This window comes from Aspergillus costaricaensis, assembly GCF_003184835.1.
Source record: "Aspergillus costaricaensis CBS 115574 unplaced genomic scaffold BO79scaffold_1, whole genome shotgun sequence".
NCBI classification, from domain to species: domain Eukaryota; kingdom Fungi; phylum Ascomycota; class Eurotiomycetes; order Eurotiales; family Aspergillaceae; genus Aspergillus; species Aspergillus costaricensis.
The window spans coordinates 1,807,704-1,823,720 of record NW_020291801.1 but is presented as its reverse complement, the minus strand read 5'-3'; the positions used below and the strand labels follow the sequence as shown (position 1 = coordinate 1,823,720).

Below are 16,017 nucleotides of genomic sequence, written 5' to 3'. Positions count from 1 at the left end.
GATCGTACCAAAACATGAATATGACGTCCAAAATGGCTTTAATGGATTAGCATGGTCATGAATCATCATATATACGCTTCTGCCTACTATTTACAACTTCGCCTCACCCCCCGCGAGACGCTGCCAATCTTTCTCACCAAACTCTATGTAGCCCTCCGACCCCGGAGGCAACCAAAACAGCCGGTCGCGGTGGCCCTGCACCACCTTCGACCCCAACTTGGCTGGCTCCACGCCCTCCTGGCGCAGCGGCCCCTTGTTCTGCTTATGGTTATGAATATGCCATGACTGTTCCACGACGCGCAAGAACACCGGCACCGCATACCGCGGCAGCTGTGCACGCGCGAACCGGGCCAGTTCTTGCCCGTCAAACCCGCTGCGGGCCTCAGGACTGAGCAATAAGGCCGCACATCCTGCGCGGCCTTCATGATGAGGCACTTTCACTCCATACACATTGGCTTCCTGGATGCCAGGATACCGGCCCAGTACTTGGGCCACTTCTGCCGTGGACCTGCATAATCAACCATTAGCCAACACCAACCACGATGACAAATAAGCACAAAGCAAGGGATAGTAAGAATAGACATACACATTCTCACTCTTCCACCGGAACGTATCCCCCAGCCGATCGAGGAAATACCACCTCCCATCCCCATCCCGCCTCAGTGCATCCCCAGACCGATACCACAAATCCCCTTTCGCCAGGACATCGCGCATGAACTTTTTCTTCGTCGCCGCTTCGTTCCTCCAATACCCCTGAAACGCCTTCTCATCTGGCACCTTGACCAGTATCTCCCCGCCCTCATCATACGGCGCCCGCTTCACCAGCCCCGTCTTCTCATCACGCACCGCATCCCCCGTCTCTGCATCCACCACGACAGGAACATATGTATTCCTCAAACTTGTCCGCAATAACAACCCATGATGCCCGACAGCCGCCGCCGTGAACGGCCCGCGATTGAGGTTAAACAGCCCGAAGACCCCCTCCGTGCTGTTAAAGAACTCCCCGACCTCCGCCACCCCGAACCGCTCCCGGAACCGCTCCCAGACGTCCGGCCGCAGACCGTTCCCGTACATCATGCGCACCCCGTGCTCCCGGTCTTGGGGGGATGGCGGTGCGGCCAGTAGATACCGGACTACTTCGCCGACATACACGAAGACCGTGGCCTGAGATGCCCGGACATCGGGCCAGAAATTGCGCACACTGAATCGCGGCGCGATGGCGATGCTTCGTCCGCCAACTATGTTGTTGATCATGGCGATCGCTGACGTCCCGTGGTACAGCGGCATCGCGCTGTACCACCTGTCCCCGCCGGGGCCGGACACGTTGGTTATGTTACTGTTGCGAATGGCCTGAGTGGCATAGAGCCGGGAGGTTGTGAAGGCGCAGCCTTTGGGCAGGCCGGTCGTGCCGGAGGTGTAGAGGAGGATGGCGGGAAATTCGCCAGGGACGTGGGAGGCCAACTGACCGTTCATCGGCACAGAAGCCGGAAACGAAAGCAAATGGTTATTAAATGCATCGTCAACAGTTACGAGCTGCATACCCAGCTCATTCTCGATCGTCGATCTCCGCGCCTCAATACGAGCCATACATTCAGGCTCCGGGTCAACCAGCAGCAGCTTGGCGCCACTGATGGATAGGCAATGCATCAGCGCATCGCCAGTCAGGTTGTAGTTGATTGTGGCCGGGGCACATCCGATGCTTAAGAGCCCTAACCAGGCGAACATAAATTCCGCCCGGTTCTGCAGGTAGAACGCCACCAGGTCGCCCTTTTGCACCCCCTTCGACAGGTAGAAGTGGCCGTACCGGGCTGCGGCGGCTAGGGCTTCCCGGTATGTGTAGGACTGTTCCCGTGTCCAAATACAGACCATGTCGGGGTACTGCGATGCCGTGGCGACGAAGACGGGCCACATGCTCAGTTGGCCTTGTGCGGCGGCTTTCGCTGTGTCGCGGAGGGAGCGCCGCTGGGCTAGCATACTGGATGCATCGTTGGTGAGGTGGAATTTGGCATCTAGGTAGGCGGCTAGAGCGATGGCTGCGGCTCCTGTTGATGTTGCTGCGCGGTGATGCCATTGATGTTAGTGCTGTGCTACATGATGTACATAGACTATATGTCAAGGGTGTAAGGAGAGATCACCTAACGCCATGGTCAGGCCGGTTTCCAACTTGAGATATGTCGCTAAAAATGCTGTGAGAGGAATAACTGAATGCTATGGAGCTAGATTAATTACCAGGATATGAGGGGAAGACATGGAGTAGATAGATTTCATTGCCGACCACATCCTCGGTCCAGGCTACTATGTGTGTCTCTCCGCATCCGGATAATATGCAGGAGGCGCTGCGGAGCAAATCACGGTTGTCCCAAGGGCTCAAGCGGCGGGGGTGCGGCCAGTTCCTCCTCTCTCTCGTTCTCAACCTCGGGTCAAACAGCTGGCCTTCAGATTGCTTTTTTGGGGGGGGAGAGGGAGGAATGTTTGGAACAGAGTGGGTCGCGAAGCTTCTTCAGGATCCATAATTCTGGAGGTTCAACGTTGCGGTTCCCACCAGGTCTGGCAGTGACCCAGTGTTTTGCCCCAACGGATCGGTTACTTTGTTTTATCTCCTATGGAACACGTACGATGCTGTTCCTAGCTGTCTAGCTGTCTAGCTGGCTACCATGGCATTGTGCATTATCTTGTGGCTAGGTGGGGCGTAGATCGGAGGAAAGAGTGGTGACAAATCATCAAAGGAATTCCCTTTTGGTCGCTGTAGTGCACGCAAGGGGGATGATGCAGTGTGATATATACTTCTCTCGGTAAAGAGTTGTTTCTCCTGGTTCAAGCTTGTCCGGTTGCGGAAGCCTGAGCCGCCGATTATGATTAGAGCAAACACCAGTCTGCATCATGTATGTTCTAAACAACATCTCGAATCTCTCTCCCCGGGACCAATCGCGCATGCACTCCTCTTTCATCCGGGTGATGCTCCTTCCACGTCCAGGCCTCGTCTTTTTCGCGTCCATTCGACACCCCATGCAATACGTTGATCACGTATTTGCCAATGGTCGGGAGGAACTTGTAGCAATGGAATGATCCCCCTACTGCGAAATAGAGGTTGGACAGTCGGTCATCTGGATGGCGGGTGATTAGCGGATGCTGGCTGGGCGAGATTGCATCCCAGCATATGCGCCAGTAGTCGGGACGGGGATGCTCCCCAAGAAACTGTGGCAGACGAGGTCGAATGGCGCGCAGATGATCTTCCTGCAATGCTTCAGGCACATGAATTTGATCTACCAGCGGCACCGAAATTTCATGTCCGGACGCCGTGCGGATGGTGTTCCTGAAAGAAGCGGCGGTAGTAAACTTGAGGATCCCCTCTGCAGTGGGAGGAATGACCTCGCCTGGATGTGTCAGCTTGTCCACGCCGGGCCAGGATATAACCCACCTTCCCCTCCGTAGACAAATACCGGCAGCTGCGAGTAGCGGGATTTTTCCTCTGACGAGAGTTGAAAGTGCGAGACTGTCACTCCTGCTGCTGATACCTGCTGCTCTACTCGGTCTGGTCCCGGCAGGTCCAAGTCATCCTCCACCGAGGACATGAGCTGACTTGTCCATGCCCCTGTGGCCAACAAGACCTTTCGAGCATGGTAGATGGTACCGTCTGCTGTTTTAACACCACTGACTCCATTTTCATCACGAACGATTCTGCGCGCCTCCCCAACCTCATATCGGACACCCAGCTTGATCGCCTCTTGTGCCATCAGCTGCAATGCTTTTCCTGCGTCCGCCCAGCCAGCAGAAGAATTATAGTAATATGAGCCAAATGGGGAGCAGTCTGTCTTCTCGAGTAGCCCACCCCATGCGTGACGGACTTTCTCTTCGGACCATTCCTCGATGACGTCGCCGCGACCATAATCGCGGAAGTTCTTCCTTATCAATGCGGGGACATCGCTATCTTTCTCCTCCAAGGCGATCCATCCCGAGGGGTGGTAGACTTGTGCTTCTTGGAAGAATGGCAGCGACTTCCACTGTTCAATAGCTTCGAATCCCAAAGCGACGTAGAGAGGGTTAGTGTAGTCGGCACGAATGATCTTGTTGATATCGGTAGATGCCGCGGGGGTGGATGGCGGGGCGGCGCGATCTAACAGGACGATCTGTGACGGTCGCTCGAGCTGCTGAGCGAGATGGTAGGCTGTGCTGACCCCGAAGATGCCAGCACCCACGATAAGAATGTCTGGGACGTCTCGGGAAGTATCCATGGGGGGAGGTGGGAGATGGAATATGAGTGGTGGTGATGGGCAGATGGAAAGTTGACAATGTGATCTGGACCACGTGCGGGGAAGGAAAGAGGAGAAAGGAAGGAGGGGGAAGACAGCAGATGATAAAAAAGCAGATAAAAGCATTTATCCCGACAAGCAAGAAAGAGTGTTATCAATCCAACTATACCATCCAACCAACCATTCAACCGGGATTGCATCCCTTCAGCCAAACCCCTCGATCACGCGCCGAGGGAATCTCGGAGTCTTCCGCTTTTTTGTTGCGCTGAAGCCATTATGGCATAAGCATGAGTCCATCCATCCCTACCATCCCATCTTCCTTTTCATCTACGCCTTTCTCCTCCTCATCGTCATCTTCCAACATCCACTTTCCGGAGTCCATCCCGAATTTGGTGCCTGGTGCTGTTCGCCTACATTTTCATCGGGCCTTGAAGCTTAGTTCCGCATAGTTAGCAATCAGGTACGAGAAATGATGACCCAGACCACATGGGTGCCCCTCTGCTGTCGTGGCGCTTTCTTTACGTCCCCTTTCATTCACTTCCATTCACTGTTCTCGCTTCTTTCGGTGCTACTCGTGAACCTCGTCTGCACCGTCTGCACCGTTATTCTCTCCCCTCGTCTCCTCTTCCCCCCTGGCCGACTAATCACCCCGTCAGCGACTAATCACCCCGCCGTCGTCATGGCGTCTGCCTCTCGTTATCAGTTGGCTGACATTCTGAAAATTAACCCTGCAGCTGATCACCACTGTGTCGGTGTCTCGCACTCCTACCATCGCCGGTGTAACAATTTGATCAGCTATCAGAAGCGTGACGAAGCGTACACTGTGATCGAACGAGGCACCCAGATCTTCACAGCAACCTCTTCCATATCCGCCGTTCATCCAATTCTCACCGAACTTGCCAGTCTTCTGCTCTGCCCCAACCAGCACCAATACCAATTTTTGGACCTGGTCGAACAGTGGAAGGCGAAACTGCAGCGGTATCTAGCTGAGCGATCTGCTGAATCCACCACAGCCATGTCGAACAGCTACCTTCATATGCCGCCCAATCCCACCATCATGGCCACGGGTAGTGGACTTGCGGTCACCAACCTGACGACCAGCCATCATGGGCCCAGCTCATCGAGCCGAATCACCATCCAGCATGGCATGGTCGGGATGGGCGCGAACCATCATCACCCGCAGAACTCAAGACCCCGAGTCGAGATCGTCCGTCCTGCGGGTGATTCCGTTGCTACCACTATGCCAGCTTCAGCTTCCGGCAGTGCTTCGCCTCTTCCGCACGCCAATTCTGCGTTCCATCATCGTTCCCACACCCCGGCGGTCCAACTCGTCAGCAGCACCTTGATCGCTTCGGGTCATACCCATCCCGCCCATCAAACAGCCCCGAGACCGATACCGTCTGGAGAAAGCACTGTGTCGATGTACTGCGACTCCCCTACGTCTCCGAAGCCTCAACGGGTCAAGCCGCGCCCCGTGGATGGCGACTGTGGAATCTGTCTTCTCCCCTATCTGGATGAGAGCATGCGCTGCGACATGTCCGACGATGAGGGAACCGAAGACGATGAGGATGATGACTGGGAGGAGATGGACGGTAAGATTCCTGACTTCATTAACTTGATGATTGAACAGTGCTAACGTACAGTGAATGTAGACGAAGAGCTTGCCGGCCCGGACTACGATCACAGCTTGCTGGTCTGGTGCCGGGGATTCTGCGGAACCAACTACCACCGGGCATGCTTGGAACAGTGGCTCGACACCTTTGACACCCTGGAGCCGACCTGCCCGACCTGCCGCAACTACTGGATTCACTAGGTGATGGAGTAGCAGGAAACTGGAAGGAGGGATAGAATGCATCACGGGAGTTTATTTTCTTTGTAACTGGCAGGATATCCACGGAACTACGCTTCTCATGGCTTACATGGAGTTTACACTGGAAGGGAGGGGGGAATAGGAATATGGCCAAGGAGTTACAGGACTGGGATTACAGCATGGCTTGATATGATATGATAAAATATTTCCTAAATGCAATTAATAATATGTACAGCCCAATGCATCCCCCCATCACCCCCGATATATCTCAAGAGATAAACCGACTGAACTAAAGCCTCGCCACCCTCTTCTCACTCTCCCTTCCATTCAACCACGCCAAAATCGTCTCCACCAACCCATCAATCTCCTCGACCGTATTCCCCGCATGCAAACACACCCTCACCCTCTCCTTCCCCTTGGGCACCGTCGGCGACATAATCGGATGCACCATGAAGCCCTTCCGCTGACACGCAGCCGCCAATTGGCGCGGCACCGGACTGCGCAGCGAGAAGATAGGCGAGCGCGGGAAATGGTCCACTTCGAAGATAGCTGGGTCCCAGGACCCGAGGGCATCTAGACGATTGCCTAGGTATTCAATGAGGTGTTGCAGATTGCGTTGCAACTGGTACAGTTAGTCAGCTATACACTCCACTCAATGAAAAGTAAGCCTTAGGGATAGTAGTAACATACCTCCTCAGTCTCCCCCTCCGCCAACATCTCATACGCCGTCCGAATCGACGCCAGAAACGGGAACCCCAATGCAGTAGTGTAGATGAGACTGCGGGCGTAGTTGATGAGGTATTCGCGTGTATCGGGGCAGCAGAGCACAATCGCTATCCAATTCAGTCAGTCAGTATACCCCACACACCCACACCCAACACCAAACAGGAATGAATAAACCACTAACCACCATGACTCCCCAACGCCTTCCCAAACGTATGCACGCGAATAAACATCTTCTCCTCAAGCCCCAACTCCTGCACGACGCCGGCACCCCTTGGCCCAAAAGCCCCGGTAGCATGCGCCTCATCCACAATAAAATACGCATTGGCATTTCCCTTACTCTTCACCACCCTCTCCACCACCTCCACGAACTCCCTTATCGGCGCAATATCCCCATCCATACTATATATACTCTCGATGACGATGAAGACGTTCCGCTCCCCACTCCTCAATTTCTCATCATTTTCAACTTCCCTTCTTAGCACATCTTCCAGGGACTGGGGACAGCTATGCGCAAAGGGAACCTTCCTCCCGGCACGGGATAACCGCATCCCCTCGTGCGCACTTGCATGGATGTACTCATCGTGGATGATGACATCGCCTGGTTGCGGGATGCAGGAGAGCACGCCTACGTTTGCGTCGAAGCCTGAGTTGAAGAGCAGCCCGCTGGGGGCGTTGTGGAAGCTCGCGATGAAGGTCTCTAGGGCTTCGGCGTAGGGGGAGTTGCCGGTTAGGAGGCGGGAGCCGCCCGAGGCGAAGGGGTAGAAGGGGGGTGCGCTGGAGAGGTGGCTGGTGTAGCGGGCGCGGAAGAGGGGGGAGGTGCTGAGGGAGAGGAAGTCGTTGGAGGAGAAGTCGGTGGAGGTGGGGGGGACGAGGGTTAGGCGGCGGAGGGAGTTCTTGGATTTGCGGTGTTGGAGGGCTGTGCGGAGGGAGGTGAGGAGGGTGGGATTGGGTGTGGAGGAGGGCATTGTGTATGTGTATGTGTATGTGAGGGGAGGGTGAGGGAGGGCAATTGGGTATAGTAATTGCTGTTTGAAGGAGAGGAAGAGTAAATGAGAGAGGAATTGAATTGAACTGAGTGAGTCAGTAAGTAGTAAGTTGAGAATGAAATTGAATATCAAGTATAGTATCAACACTATCTCCGGGGGAAATGTGACACTAGATAGCTAGATATACAGATAGATAAAACGAATGTGAAATCCGGCCAGATCTCCGCCGTTCTCCTTACCAAACAGAACTAGACTAATCAATTTAGTTTCCCATCACACCGGAAAGGCGTGGAGAGAGAGAGGGGATTTTCACACCAACTGCCAACTGATTACCGGGTGGATCCCATCCATCCAGCAGGGCGTGTGCCTGACGGAGTTCAATTGGATTAGTAGTAGTGGAATTGGCCTTAGCCAGCCATCGGGAGACATAGTAATCTCCGTAATCACAACAAATGGGCTGGTTGCCTGAGCTGCCAGATTTTCCATTGGTTTTCTGGTGGCTCTCTAGCGTTATGGGGCTGTCGGAGTTGATCCAGGAGAGACAAGGGAAGAAAAAAAAAGGTGGGAAATGGATGGATACCTCGGGACGGAGAAGGACAAGCAAGATGCGGCACTGAAATCACATAACATAACAGAAATTGAACCCGTTCGGCGGATGTTGTGGGTTGACTAGACTACTGTTGGGAAGATCAAGGATTCAACCGGTGGGGAGGGTAAACTAACCAGTTAGTTAGTTGGTAGATTAATTGACTGCTACGTGCTAACTAAAGTACTGCCCAGTTTTATTATATTATTATGTTGATTATTTTAGATTCTGGCTGGATGCCTAAGGAATAGTGGCCCGCTGCCTGAGTGCCTCATTGATTGCCTCGGCTATTTTCCGCCTTGCAGGTTGCATATCCCGCTGTCAATCCGCCTTATCTTAGTAAAAAGAGTGAGAGTGACTTTCGTGATAGCCATTTACTTGGTACATAATAAAGTACCAATTCCTTGATCCCTTCCTGTCCCCTTACTTCTTCATATATATTTACTATCCTTATATTCTCCTATCCTCTAATTCCTCCCCTGGCTGCCTCCCATGCCCCCCGTCGGTGCCGCCCTTTGGCGTTCCCTGCGCGCCCACCAGGTCTACGGTGCCAACACCGACGTCGGCAAGACCATTGTATCCACCGTTCTTTGCAACGCCATCCAACGTCTTAACTCTCAATCGCCCGCGGCGTTCTTGAAACCCGTATCAACCGGTCCATTAGACGATGCAGATGACCGGTACGACATAAATCAAGGCCCCCAGCCCCAAGTTTCATCCCGCTCACTACTAGCCCAGACACATCCGGCGCTACGCCCCGGGCACGCTGACCAAGTGTCTGTACCAATTCGACGAGCCTGTCAGCCCACACATTGCGGCGAAGCAGAAGCAACTGACGGTGCGATTCCCAATTGATCTGACTCTATGGTGGTGCAATGCGCCAACACCCGAGCAAATGGATGAGTGAGCTGACAATAGCACAGATTCCGCGGGATGATGATATCATCACCTCCATCCATCAGACCCTCTCCGACTGGGCAGCAAAGGGCATTGATTTTGCCCTTGTTGAAACAGCAGGCGGCGTGCACTCGCCAGGCCCCAATGGCAATTCCCAGGCCGATTTGTATCGGCCCTTACGGCTGCCGATTGTTCTGATTGCGGACTCTCGCCTCGGCGGCATCTCGTCCTCCATTTCGGCATATGAGTCATTGTTACTGCGCGGGTATGATGTGAATTCTGTGTTGCTGTTTCAGGATGATTACTACCAGAATCATGAGTATCTGCGCACCTATTTCCAGAAAAAGAGTATCCCCCTGGTGCCGCTGCCGCAGCCCCCGGCGCGCCCGGCAGCGCGGGATGCGGATGCCGAGGCCCGCGATGAGGAGGCCATGGCTGGGTACTACGAGCGTGTGGCGCGGGGTACCGATGTAGCGGGGTTGTTGGAGGAAATGACAGCGAAGAATGAGGCGCGAATTGAGCGCCTGGAGGCCATGTCCGGTCGGGCTCACGAGACCATTTGGTATCCGTTCACGCAGCACCACGGGATGGCGCCGAAGGATATTACGGTGATTGATTCTGCGTACGACGATTTCTTCCAGACTTACAAGCCTGCGGAGCCCTCGCAGGAGGGTGGCCTGCGCGCGACGTTCGATGGCTCCGCCTCGTGGTGGACGCAAGGTCTCGGGCACGGAAACCCCGATCTGGCCCTGTCGGCGGCGTACGCTGCAGGTCGCTACGGTCATGTCATGTTCCCCGGGAATATCCACGAGCCTGCACTGACTTTGGCGGAAACGCTGCTGCAGACGGTCGGGAACCCGCGTCTGCAGAAGGTCTTTTACAGCGACAATGGCAGCACGGGCATGGAGGTGGCTATTAAAATGGGTCTCCGGGCGGCATGTGACCGGTACGGCTGGGATGCCAGCCAAGAGCAGATTAGCATCCTCGGCCTCAAGGGCAGCTACCACGGTGATACAATCGGAGTGATGGACTGCTCGGAGCCTTCTACATACAATAAGAAGGTGGAGTGGTACCGGGGTCGGGGCTACTGGTTCGATTACCCCCAGGTGCAGATGTCACAAGGAGTGTGGAAGGTCCAAATCCCCGAGAATCTGCGGTCGGCCTTGGGGCCTGACCTCGAGTACTCGTCGTTGGATGCAGTGTTCGATCTGGAGACGCGGGTCGCCTCGGAGGTTGGACAGCGCTACCAAGAGTACATCCGGGAGACGATCGCAGAGCTGGTGCAGCAGCAGGGAATGAAATTTGGCTCGCTGATCATGGAGCCGGTGATCTTAGGAGCGGGAGGCATGCTATTTTGGTGAGTTTTTCCATCCTGTTGACAATAAGATAGGTAGTATACACGCCGCATACTGACCAATAACAGTGACCCCCTCTTCCAGCGGTGCCTGGCTGAAGTGGTGCGTGGTCACCCGGAGCTCTTTGCCCCTGGCGCCACTGCAGGCGCGGCGGCGGGATCGTCGTGGTCGGGACTCCCAATCATCTTCGACGAGGTGTTCACCGGGCTATACCGGCTGGGACAGCGATCGTCGGCCGCTTTTCTTGGGGTGGATGCCGACATCGCGGTCAACGCGAAGCTGCTCACAGGCGGGCTGGTACCGCTGTGCACGACGCTGGCGAGCAACGAGGTGTTCCAGGCGTTCTCGAGTCCACACAAGAGCGATGCGCTGCTGCACGGGCACAGCTACACGGCGCACGCGGTTGGGTGCCAAGTCGCGGTGGACTCATTGCGAACGATGAAGCAGCTGGAACGCAGTGGGGCATGGGACAAGTACCGGCGGGATTGGCAGCCGGCGGCGCTCCCCTCTGCGCCCCGGGCGCGACCGGAGGTCTGGAGCGTCTGGTCGCATGGGTTGGTAGGGCAGCTGTCCCAAGCGCCGGCTGTGGAGGGGTTATTTGCCCTGGGAACGGTTTTGAGTATTGCCCTGAAGGATACTCAGGGCGGAGGTGAGTTGAATTTCCCTCCTGTCGATTAACTTTTTTTCGTGTTTATTGGCCGAGAATAGCCGCTAACCGGAGGGCACAATTTCTGCTGCAGGATACACGTCGACGGCGGCCCAAGGATTGCAGCAGCGGCTGGCAGCGGGTGGGGAGCATTTTGCAGTGCATTCACGCGTGCTGGGTAATGTGCTGTACCTGATGGCCAGTGTCACGTCAACCCCGGAGGCATTGCGGGAGATTGAGGAAGTGCTGCGGGCGGCGTTGTTGGTGGAGTGAAGAAGATTCTTCCGATCAGATCTATAGTACAGTGTATACGACACAATACACCATAGATAACTACAAACTACGTAGTATTAAACTAGTATAGTATAGGCATAGACATGACATAACGGACAAACAATGACATTGTGATTGGCATAGAAGGAATTAAGTTTTGTTTTTTCCCCTTGTGATTCCGATCCTCGTTTTGCTTAACAATTGCATCCTCACCGACGGCCCGAACAGAGCCAGATTGTTTGAGACTCAACAACCAATCAGCGGCAATGTGATCCGGGTTGCTGCAGCGGAGCTCCTTTGGTCCGTAACAAGTGGATCTTTCCATCGTCATAACCCCATTCTTCGACTCTGGAGGGATTGAGGGCAAGTTGACTCTGACTGTGTGGGATTGCTTCCCCCCAGCAAAGCACATGCAGCTAAGCCAACCCCCCCCAAAGCCAGTTCCCTCCGAGCAGCCATTAATTCTCCTATGCCTAATTTTATCTGGGATCAAAAGTTGATCCATCAATTTAGCCAAATCATCTCACCGGAGACGAAGTCAATCAATGCCACTATCTCCTCTGAATCAAATCGTCAACTTGGTCAATTACTAGGGTATGGATGTTGTGGTTGACCACACCCGGTTGGGGTCAACAAGGGCTGCCGCCCACCCGCAACACTTAACTCACTCATGCTTAATTCCATTCGATCGGCGCTGACTGGCTGGCCAACTATCTGTCTGACACTAATGTTAATCCGGTTGTTGTGAGATGATAGTAAGTAGTAATAGTCTGCTGCCCCTCTTTTCGCCCGAGGTGTTAAGCTAGTTAGCATTATGGAGAGAGTGTGGTCTAGTAATTACTCCGTAGTAGTTAATTAATAGTGTGTAGCCTGGAACACTCACTCACTCACTCACTGTCAACAATCATCTCCCCTCTTCTCTTCCCCAGTATCCTCTTCATCTTACCACCACTCCATATACTACATACCCATCTACACACAACACCCACCTCACAGAGACAAAACAAACACAACAGCATCACACAATGTCTCTCCGTACCCTCCCCGGGGTCCTCCTCCGCCGCAACTACGGCACCGTGCAATCCACCTCCCCCAGTGCCGCCGCCATCGCCAGCCGTATCCCAACTGCTCTGCGTGAAGCCACTGCTGCCACCGCACCACGCACCAACTGGACCCGTGAAGAGATTCAACAGATCTATGAGACGCCTTTGAACCAGCTCACCTATGCCGCTGTACGCTCCCCCAAAGCCCACTAATCCTCACCCCCCCCCCCCCCCCACCTAAGTAGAACCCTCACTAAACAATGCCCCAATGAATATAGGCAGCCGTCCACCGCCGCTTCCACGACCCCAGCGCCATCCAAATGTGCACGCTAATGAACATCAAAACCGGCGGCTGCAGCGAAGACTGCTCCTACTGCGCACAATCCTCGCGGTACCAAACCGGTCTAAAAGCCACCAAGATGTCCCCCGTCGACGAAGTCCTCACAGCCGCCCGCACCGCCAAAGCCAACGGCAGCACACGGTTCTGCATGGGCGCCGCCTGGCGCGACATGCGCGGCCGCAAGACCAGTCTGAAGAACATCAAAGCCATGGTGTCCGGGGTGCGGGGCATGGGGATGGAAGTGTGCGTGACGCTGGGAATGATTGACGAAGCGCAGGCCAAGGAACTGAAGGATGCTGGGTTGACGGCGTATAACCATAACTTGGATACGTCGAGGGAGTTTTACCCTGAGATTATTACGACGAGGTCGTACGATGAGCGGTTGAAGACGTTGGCGAATGTGCGGGATGCGGGGATTAATGTTTGCTCCGGCGGTATTTTGGGTCTGGGTGAGAAGGATGAGGATCGCGTGGGGTTGATCTATACCATGTCTGGGTTGGAGAAGCATCCCGAGAGTTTCCCGGTTAATGCTCTGGTGCCGATTCCGGGGACTCCCCTGGGAGAGAGGAAGATGATTTCGTTTGATAAGATTTTGAGAACGGTGGCGACTGCTAGAGTGGTTATGCCGGCTACGATTGTTAGACTTGCGGCGGGGAGAATTTCTCTCAGTGAGGAGCAGCAGGTTGCTTGCTTTATGGCGGGTGCTAATGCTGTGTTTACGGGTGAGAAGATGCTTACGACGGATTGTAATGGGTGGGATGAGGATAGGGCTATGTTTGAGAAGTGGGGATTTTATCCCATGAAGAGCTTTGAGGGTGAGCATGTTAAGGAGGAGGCGAAGGTGCAGGAGATTGAGGGGACTGCGCAGGCCGCGGTTAGTGCTTAGATAGTTGAATGATTTAAATGGTTATATCGGTTTAACACTCTGGATAACATCATGCAACTTCCTGTTTCCAAAGCAACCAGAAGAATGACTAGATCTTGATAAATAGTATACACACCAAATCAGCAGTCTGTTCATAGAGTCCCTCCCACCTTGGCTTCTCCCATTCCGAACAACACCCTCATTAACAGCCACGGCAAGTATGCGACACCATAACATCAACGATATCCATCTCATGTCACCACAACAACTCAACTCATCAATGGCATATTGGCCATTGATTGGTTAGACTCAAACCAGTTAAGCATCCCTAACCGGAAGTTAACAACACAAAGGCATGTTCCCAGAAGTAGCCATTTCTACCCTGTACTCCACCTAGCAATAGCCACTGAAGACTCGATCAGGAAGGAAGAGAATGTCATCAAGAAACCCATATCTACCCCCTCACCCACACGCCCTACAACTGCCAATCCCTCCGTAATTGCTTCCACTACACCACACTGAGATATCTTAAATTTATCTAGACCTCCCGGCCTGTAGAAGAAGCACTGTCTAAGTGTATTCAATCACAGAATTAGTAGATAATATTACCCCCCATAGAAAAATCCTTGTCTCAGGGTTTGTTTCTAGGAATATATAAAACACCCCGCCGTGATCAGGGTTTTCGGTCTGTGTCCACCACCGTGACCACATTGGTATAACAAGCGAAGATGCATCAACCCATATGCAGGGTTCTCGTCGAAGAAGACATGTATCGGATAGCCATTTGCTCTTGGGTCGATATGATAAGTACACCCTCTTCTCTCCCTGAGACCGGGGAGATCATGCATGGCGATATTTGCTTTCAATGTTCTTTTTCTAGTTCTTTCAATGCTCATGAGAGAAAATATATGTAGGTGCACACTGAAAGGCTTTTTGGGAAGACACGGACACAGCAATAAGTTAGGATATTCACGGGTTAGATTCTTGATCGCTTACAGAGTCAGAAAACAGAGTACCTGTTTGATAGCCATCCCTGTCTTGTGCTTTCTCTAATAACCAGGGGCTTATGCACCCGGGACTTCTAGACTTGTACTCCGTAGAACATCGCGGTTCTGTACCCATTTTGACCCGGCCGAGAGATCTCGCCTCGACTCCGAGGTCTAGTTGTCGGTCAACACGATTATGTAGCGATCATCGAAACCAGCTCCAAGCATGTCCTCTCTCAGTTTTCTCCGAATTAAACTAGCATCTTCAACCTGTTGATCTTTGTGGAGTCTGAACTCTCCCCTAGTAGAAATACCGGTATAATCAGAAGTCAAAGACATGTTGCGTCAAAGGTTGAACCATGGTTGAACCCAGCACGCCCCCATCGGGGCCAGAGGAGGTCTTATTAAACTAAAATAACAAAAAAAAAAGAAAAGCCATCCAGCCAGCCATTAACACCCCGAAGGGCCAACCATTGACGCCCCGAAGGGCCAACTGTTAATACCCCGAAGGGCGATAACAGCAGTCTCAATCATCTACACAACCAGGAATCAGCATAGCCTAGTGAGTCTAGGGCCAAGAGTACTTACCATCAGGGATGATCTGCGGGTTGCCGGCATGTTCGCCAGGCACTGAGGCGGGCACCGAAGCGGGAGCAGGATTGGTAGGACTATAACCAGAACAGACAATGTTAGTGACAGACGCCATAGGGACATGGTTATACTTACCCATCATCATCCTCCAACGCAACCTCGATCTTCCTGAAAAGATCACGGAGGAGTCTCACAAACCGTGGCGACAAAGGGCGAGGGGCCACACGGGCTAGCTGAGCATTATACTCAAGCTGCAAGTTATCGCGGAGCTCGGTAAGATCCCAAAGCACGAGCAAGTTCATTTCTTCTTGTGAGGGGTTATTAGGCAGGCCAGCAGACCGGAGAACATGGTGGACACCGGCAAAGGAGGTTTTCGGCCTGGCAGTCGGCATGGCGAAACAAGACCGGAGCTGGCTAGAGAGTGGCGCCGAATATGCCAGTGCTCTATATAGTAACCCTATAGGAGTTGGTTGTATTCTGTGAGACGTACAGCGGGATGGTACTCGGTCTAGTAGAAACAAGATGAAACGGGAGACGAACGCTAGTTGTAAATGATGGCATATTCGATGTTCCTTAAGATATCCCTTTGCGGAATAGAGTCCCAGAAAAACTTGGGTCTTGTGTTGTCGCCATATATGGACAGGTTGTCTTCCTGGTAGATGT

At 53.5% G+C, this 16,017-nt stretch overlaps 7 protein-coding genes across 7 annotated transcripts; 3 read left to right on the top strand and 4 right to left on the bottom strand.

The window, feature by feature from the left end:
- Positions 1 to 90: 90 nt before the first annotated feature.
- BO79DRAFT_261806 (putative very-long-chain acyl-CoA synthetase family protein (CefD1)) lies at positions 91 to 2,159 on the bottom strand (the record flags this gene model as incomplete). The annotated part of the gene is made up of 2 exons (XM_025686532.1): positions 587 to 2,159; positions 91 to 508 (listed from the first exon to the last, which is right to left on the bottom strand). The coding sequence occupies exons 1-2, from the start codon at positions 1,972 to 1,974 to the stop codon at positions 91 to 93; spliced, it is 1,806 nt and encodes a 601-aa protein (XP_025545448.1). The 5' UTR covers positions 1,975 to 2,159.
- Positions 2,160 to 2,889: 730 nt separating this feature from the next.
- On the bottom strand, positions 2,890 to 4,294 carry BO79DRAFT_185309 (NAD(P)/FAD-dependent oxidoreductase; the record flags this gene model as incomplete). Its single annotated transcript, XM_025680387.1, has 2 exons — positions 3,419 to 4,294; positions 2,890 to 3,374 (listed from the first exon to the last, which is right to left on the bottom strand). Exons 1-2 carry the CDS (start codon positions 4,230 to 4,232, stop codon positions 2,890 to 2,892), a joined length of 1,299 nt encoding a protein of 432 aa, XP_025545447.1. The 5' UTR covers positions 4,233 to 4,294.
- Positions 4,295 to 4,929: 635 nt separating this feature from the next.
- On the top strand, positions 4,930 to 6,063 carry BO79DRAFT_223664 (uncharacterized protein; the record flags this gene model as incomplete). The annotated part of the gene is made up of 2 exons (XM_025683618.1): positions 4,930 to 5,842; positions 5,903 to 6,063. 2 exons carry the CDS (start codon positions 4,930 to 4,932, stop codon positions 6,061 to 6,063), a joined length of 1,074 nt encoding a protein of 357 aa, XP_025545446.1.
- A 281-nt stretch (positions 6,064 to 6,344) lies between these two features.
- Positions 6,345 to 7,868, bottom strand: BO79DRAFT_206274 (aminotransferase class I/II-fold pyridoxal phosphate-dependent enzyme). The gene is made up of 3 exons (XM_025681940.1): positions 6,968 to 7,868; positions 6,751 to 6,893; positions 6,345 to 6,682 (listed from the first exon to the last, which is right to left on the bottom strand). The coding sequence occupies exons 1-3, from the start codon at positions 7,749 to 7,751 to the stop codon at positions 6,350 to 6,352; spliced, it is 1,260 nt and encodes a 419-aa protein (XP_025545445.1). The 5' UTR covers positions 7,752 to 7,868; the 3' UTR covers positions 6,345 to 6,349.
- A 982-nt stretch (positions 7,869 to 8,850) lies between these two features.
- Positions 8,851 to 11,529, top strand: bioDA (adenosylmethionine-8-amino-7-oxononanoate aminotransferase; the record flags this gene model as incomplete). The annotated part of the gene is made up of 5 exons (XM_025686531.1): positions 8,851 to 9,038; positions 9,097 to 9,225; positions 9,263 to 10,612; positions 10,679 to 11,259; positions 11,351 to 11,529. The coding sequence occupies 5 exons, from the start codon at positions 8,851 to 8,853 to the stop codon at positions 11,527 to 11,529; spliced, it is 2,427 nt and encodes an 808-aa protein (XP_025545444.1).
- Positions 11,530 to 12,405: 876 nt separating this feature from the next.
- Positions 12,406 to 13,871, top strand: BO79DRAFT_185296 (biotin synthase). Its single transcript, XM_025680386.1, has 2 exons — positions 12,406 to 12,761; positions 12,851 to 13,871. Exons 1-2 carry the CDS (start codon positions 12,555 to 12,557, stop codon positions 13,796 to 13,798), a joined length of 1,155 nt encoding a protein of 384 aa, XP_025545443.1. The 5' UTR covers positions 12,406 to 12,554; the 3' UTR covers positions 13,799 to 13,871.
- Positions 13,872 to 15,485: 1,614 nt separating this feature from the next.
- BO79DRAFT_135157 (uncharacterized protein) lies at positions 15,486 to 15,746 on the bottom strand (the record flags this gene model as incomplete). Its single annotated transcript, XM_025678049.1, has 1 exon — positions 15,486 to 15,746. One exon carries the CDS (start codon positions 15,744 to 15,746, stop codon positions 15,486 to 15,488), a length of 261 nt encoding a protein of 86 aa, XP_025545442.1.
- Positions 15,747 to 16,017: the final 271 nt, after the last annotated feature.

Coding starts and splice junctions, on each gene's coding strand:
- BO79DRAFT_206274 (XM_025681940.1), bottom strand. CDS start 7,751: ATGCCCTCCTCCACACCCAATCCCACCCTCCTCACCTCCCTCCGCACA. Junction 6,894..6,967: donor GGCGTTGGGGAGTCATGGTG/GTTAGTGGTTTA, acceptor TGAATTGGATAG/CGATTGTGCTCTGCTGCCCC. Junction 6,683..6,750: donor CGGAGGGGGAGACTGAGGAG/GTATGTTACTAC, acceptor TAACTGTACCAG/TTGCAACGCAATCTGCAACA.
- BO79DRAFT_185296 (XM_025680386.1), top strand. CDS start 12,555: ATGTCTCTCCGTACCCTCCCCGGGGTCCTCCTCCGCCGCAACTACGGC. Junction 12,762..12,850: donor ACCAGCTCACCTATGCCGCT/GTACGCTCCCCC, acceptor CAATGAATATAG/GCAGCCGTCCACCGCCGCTT.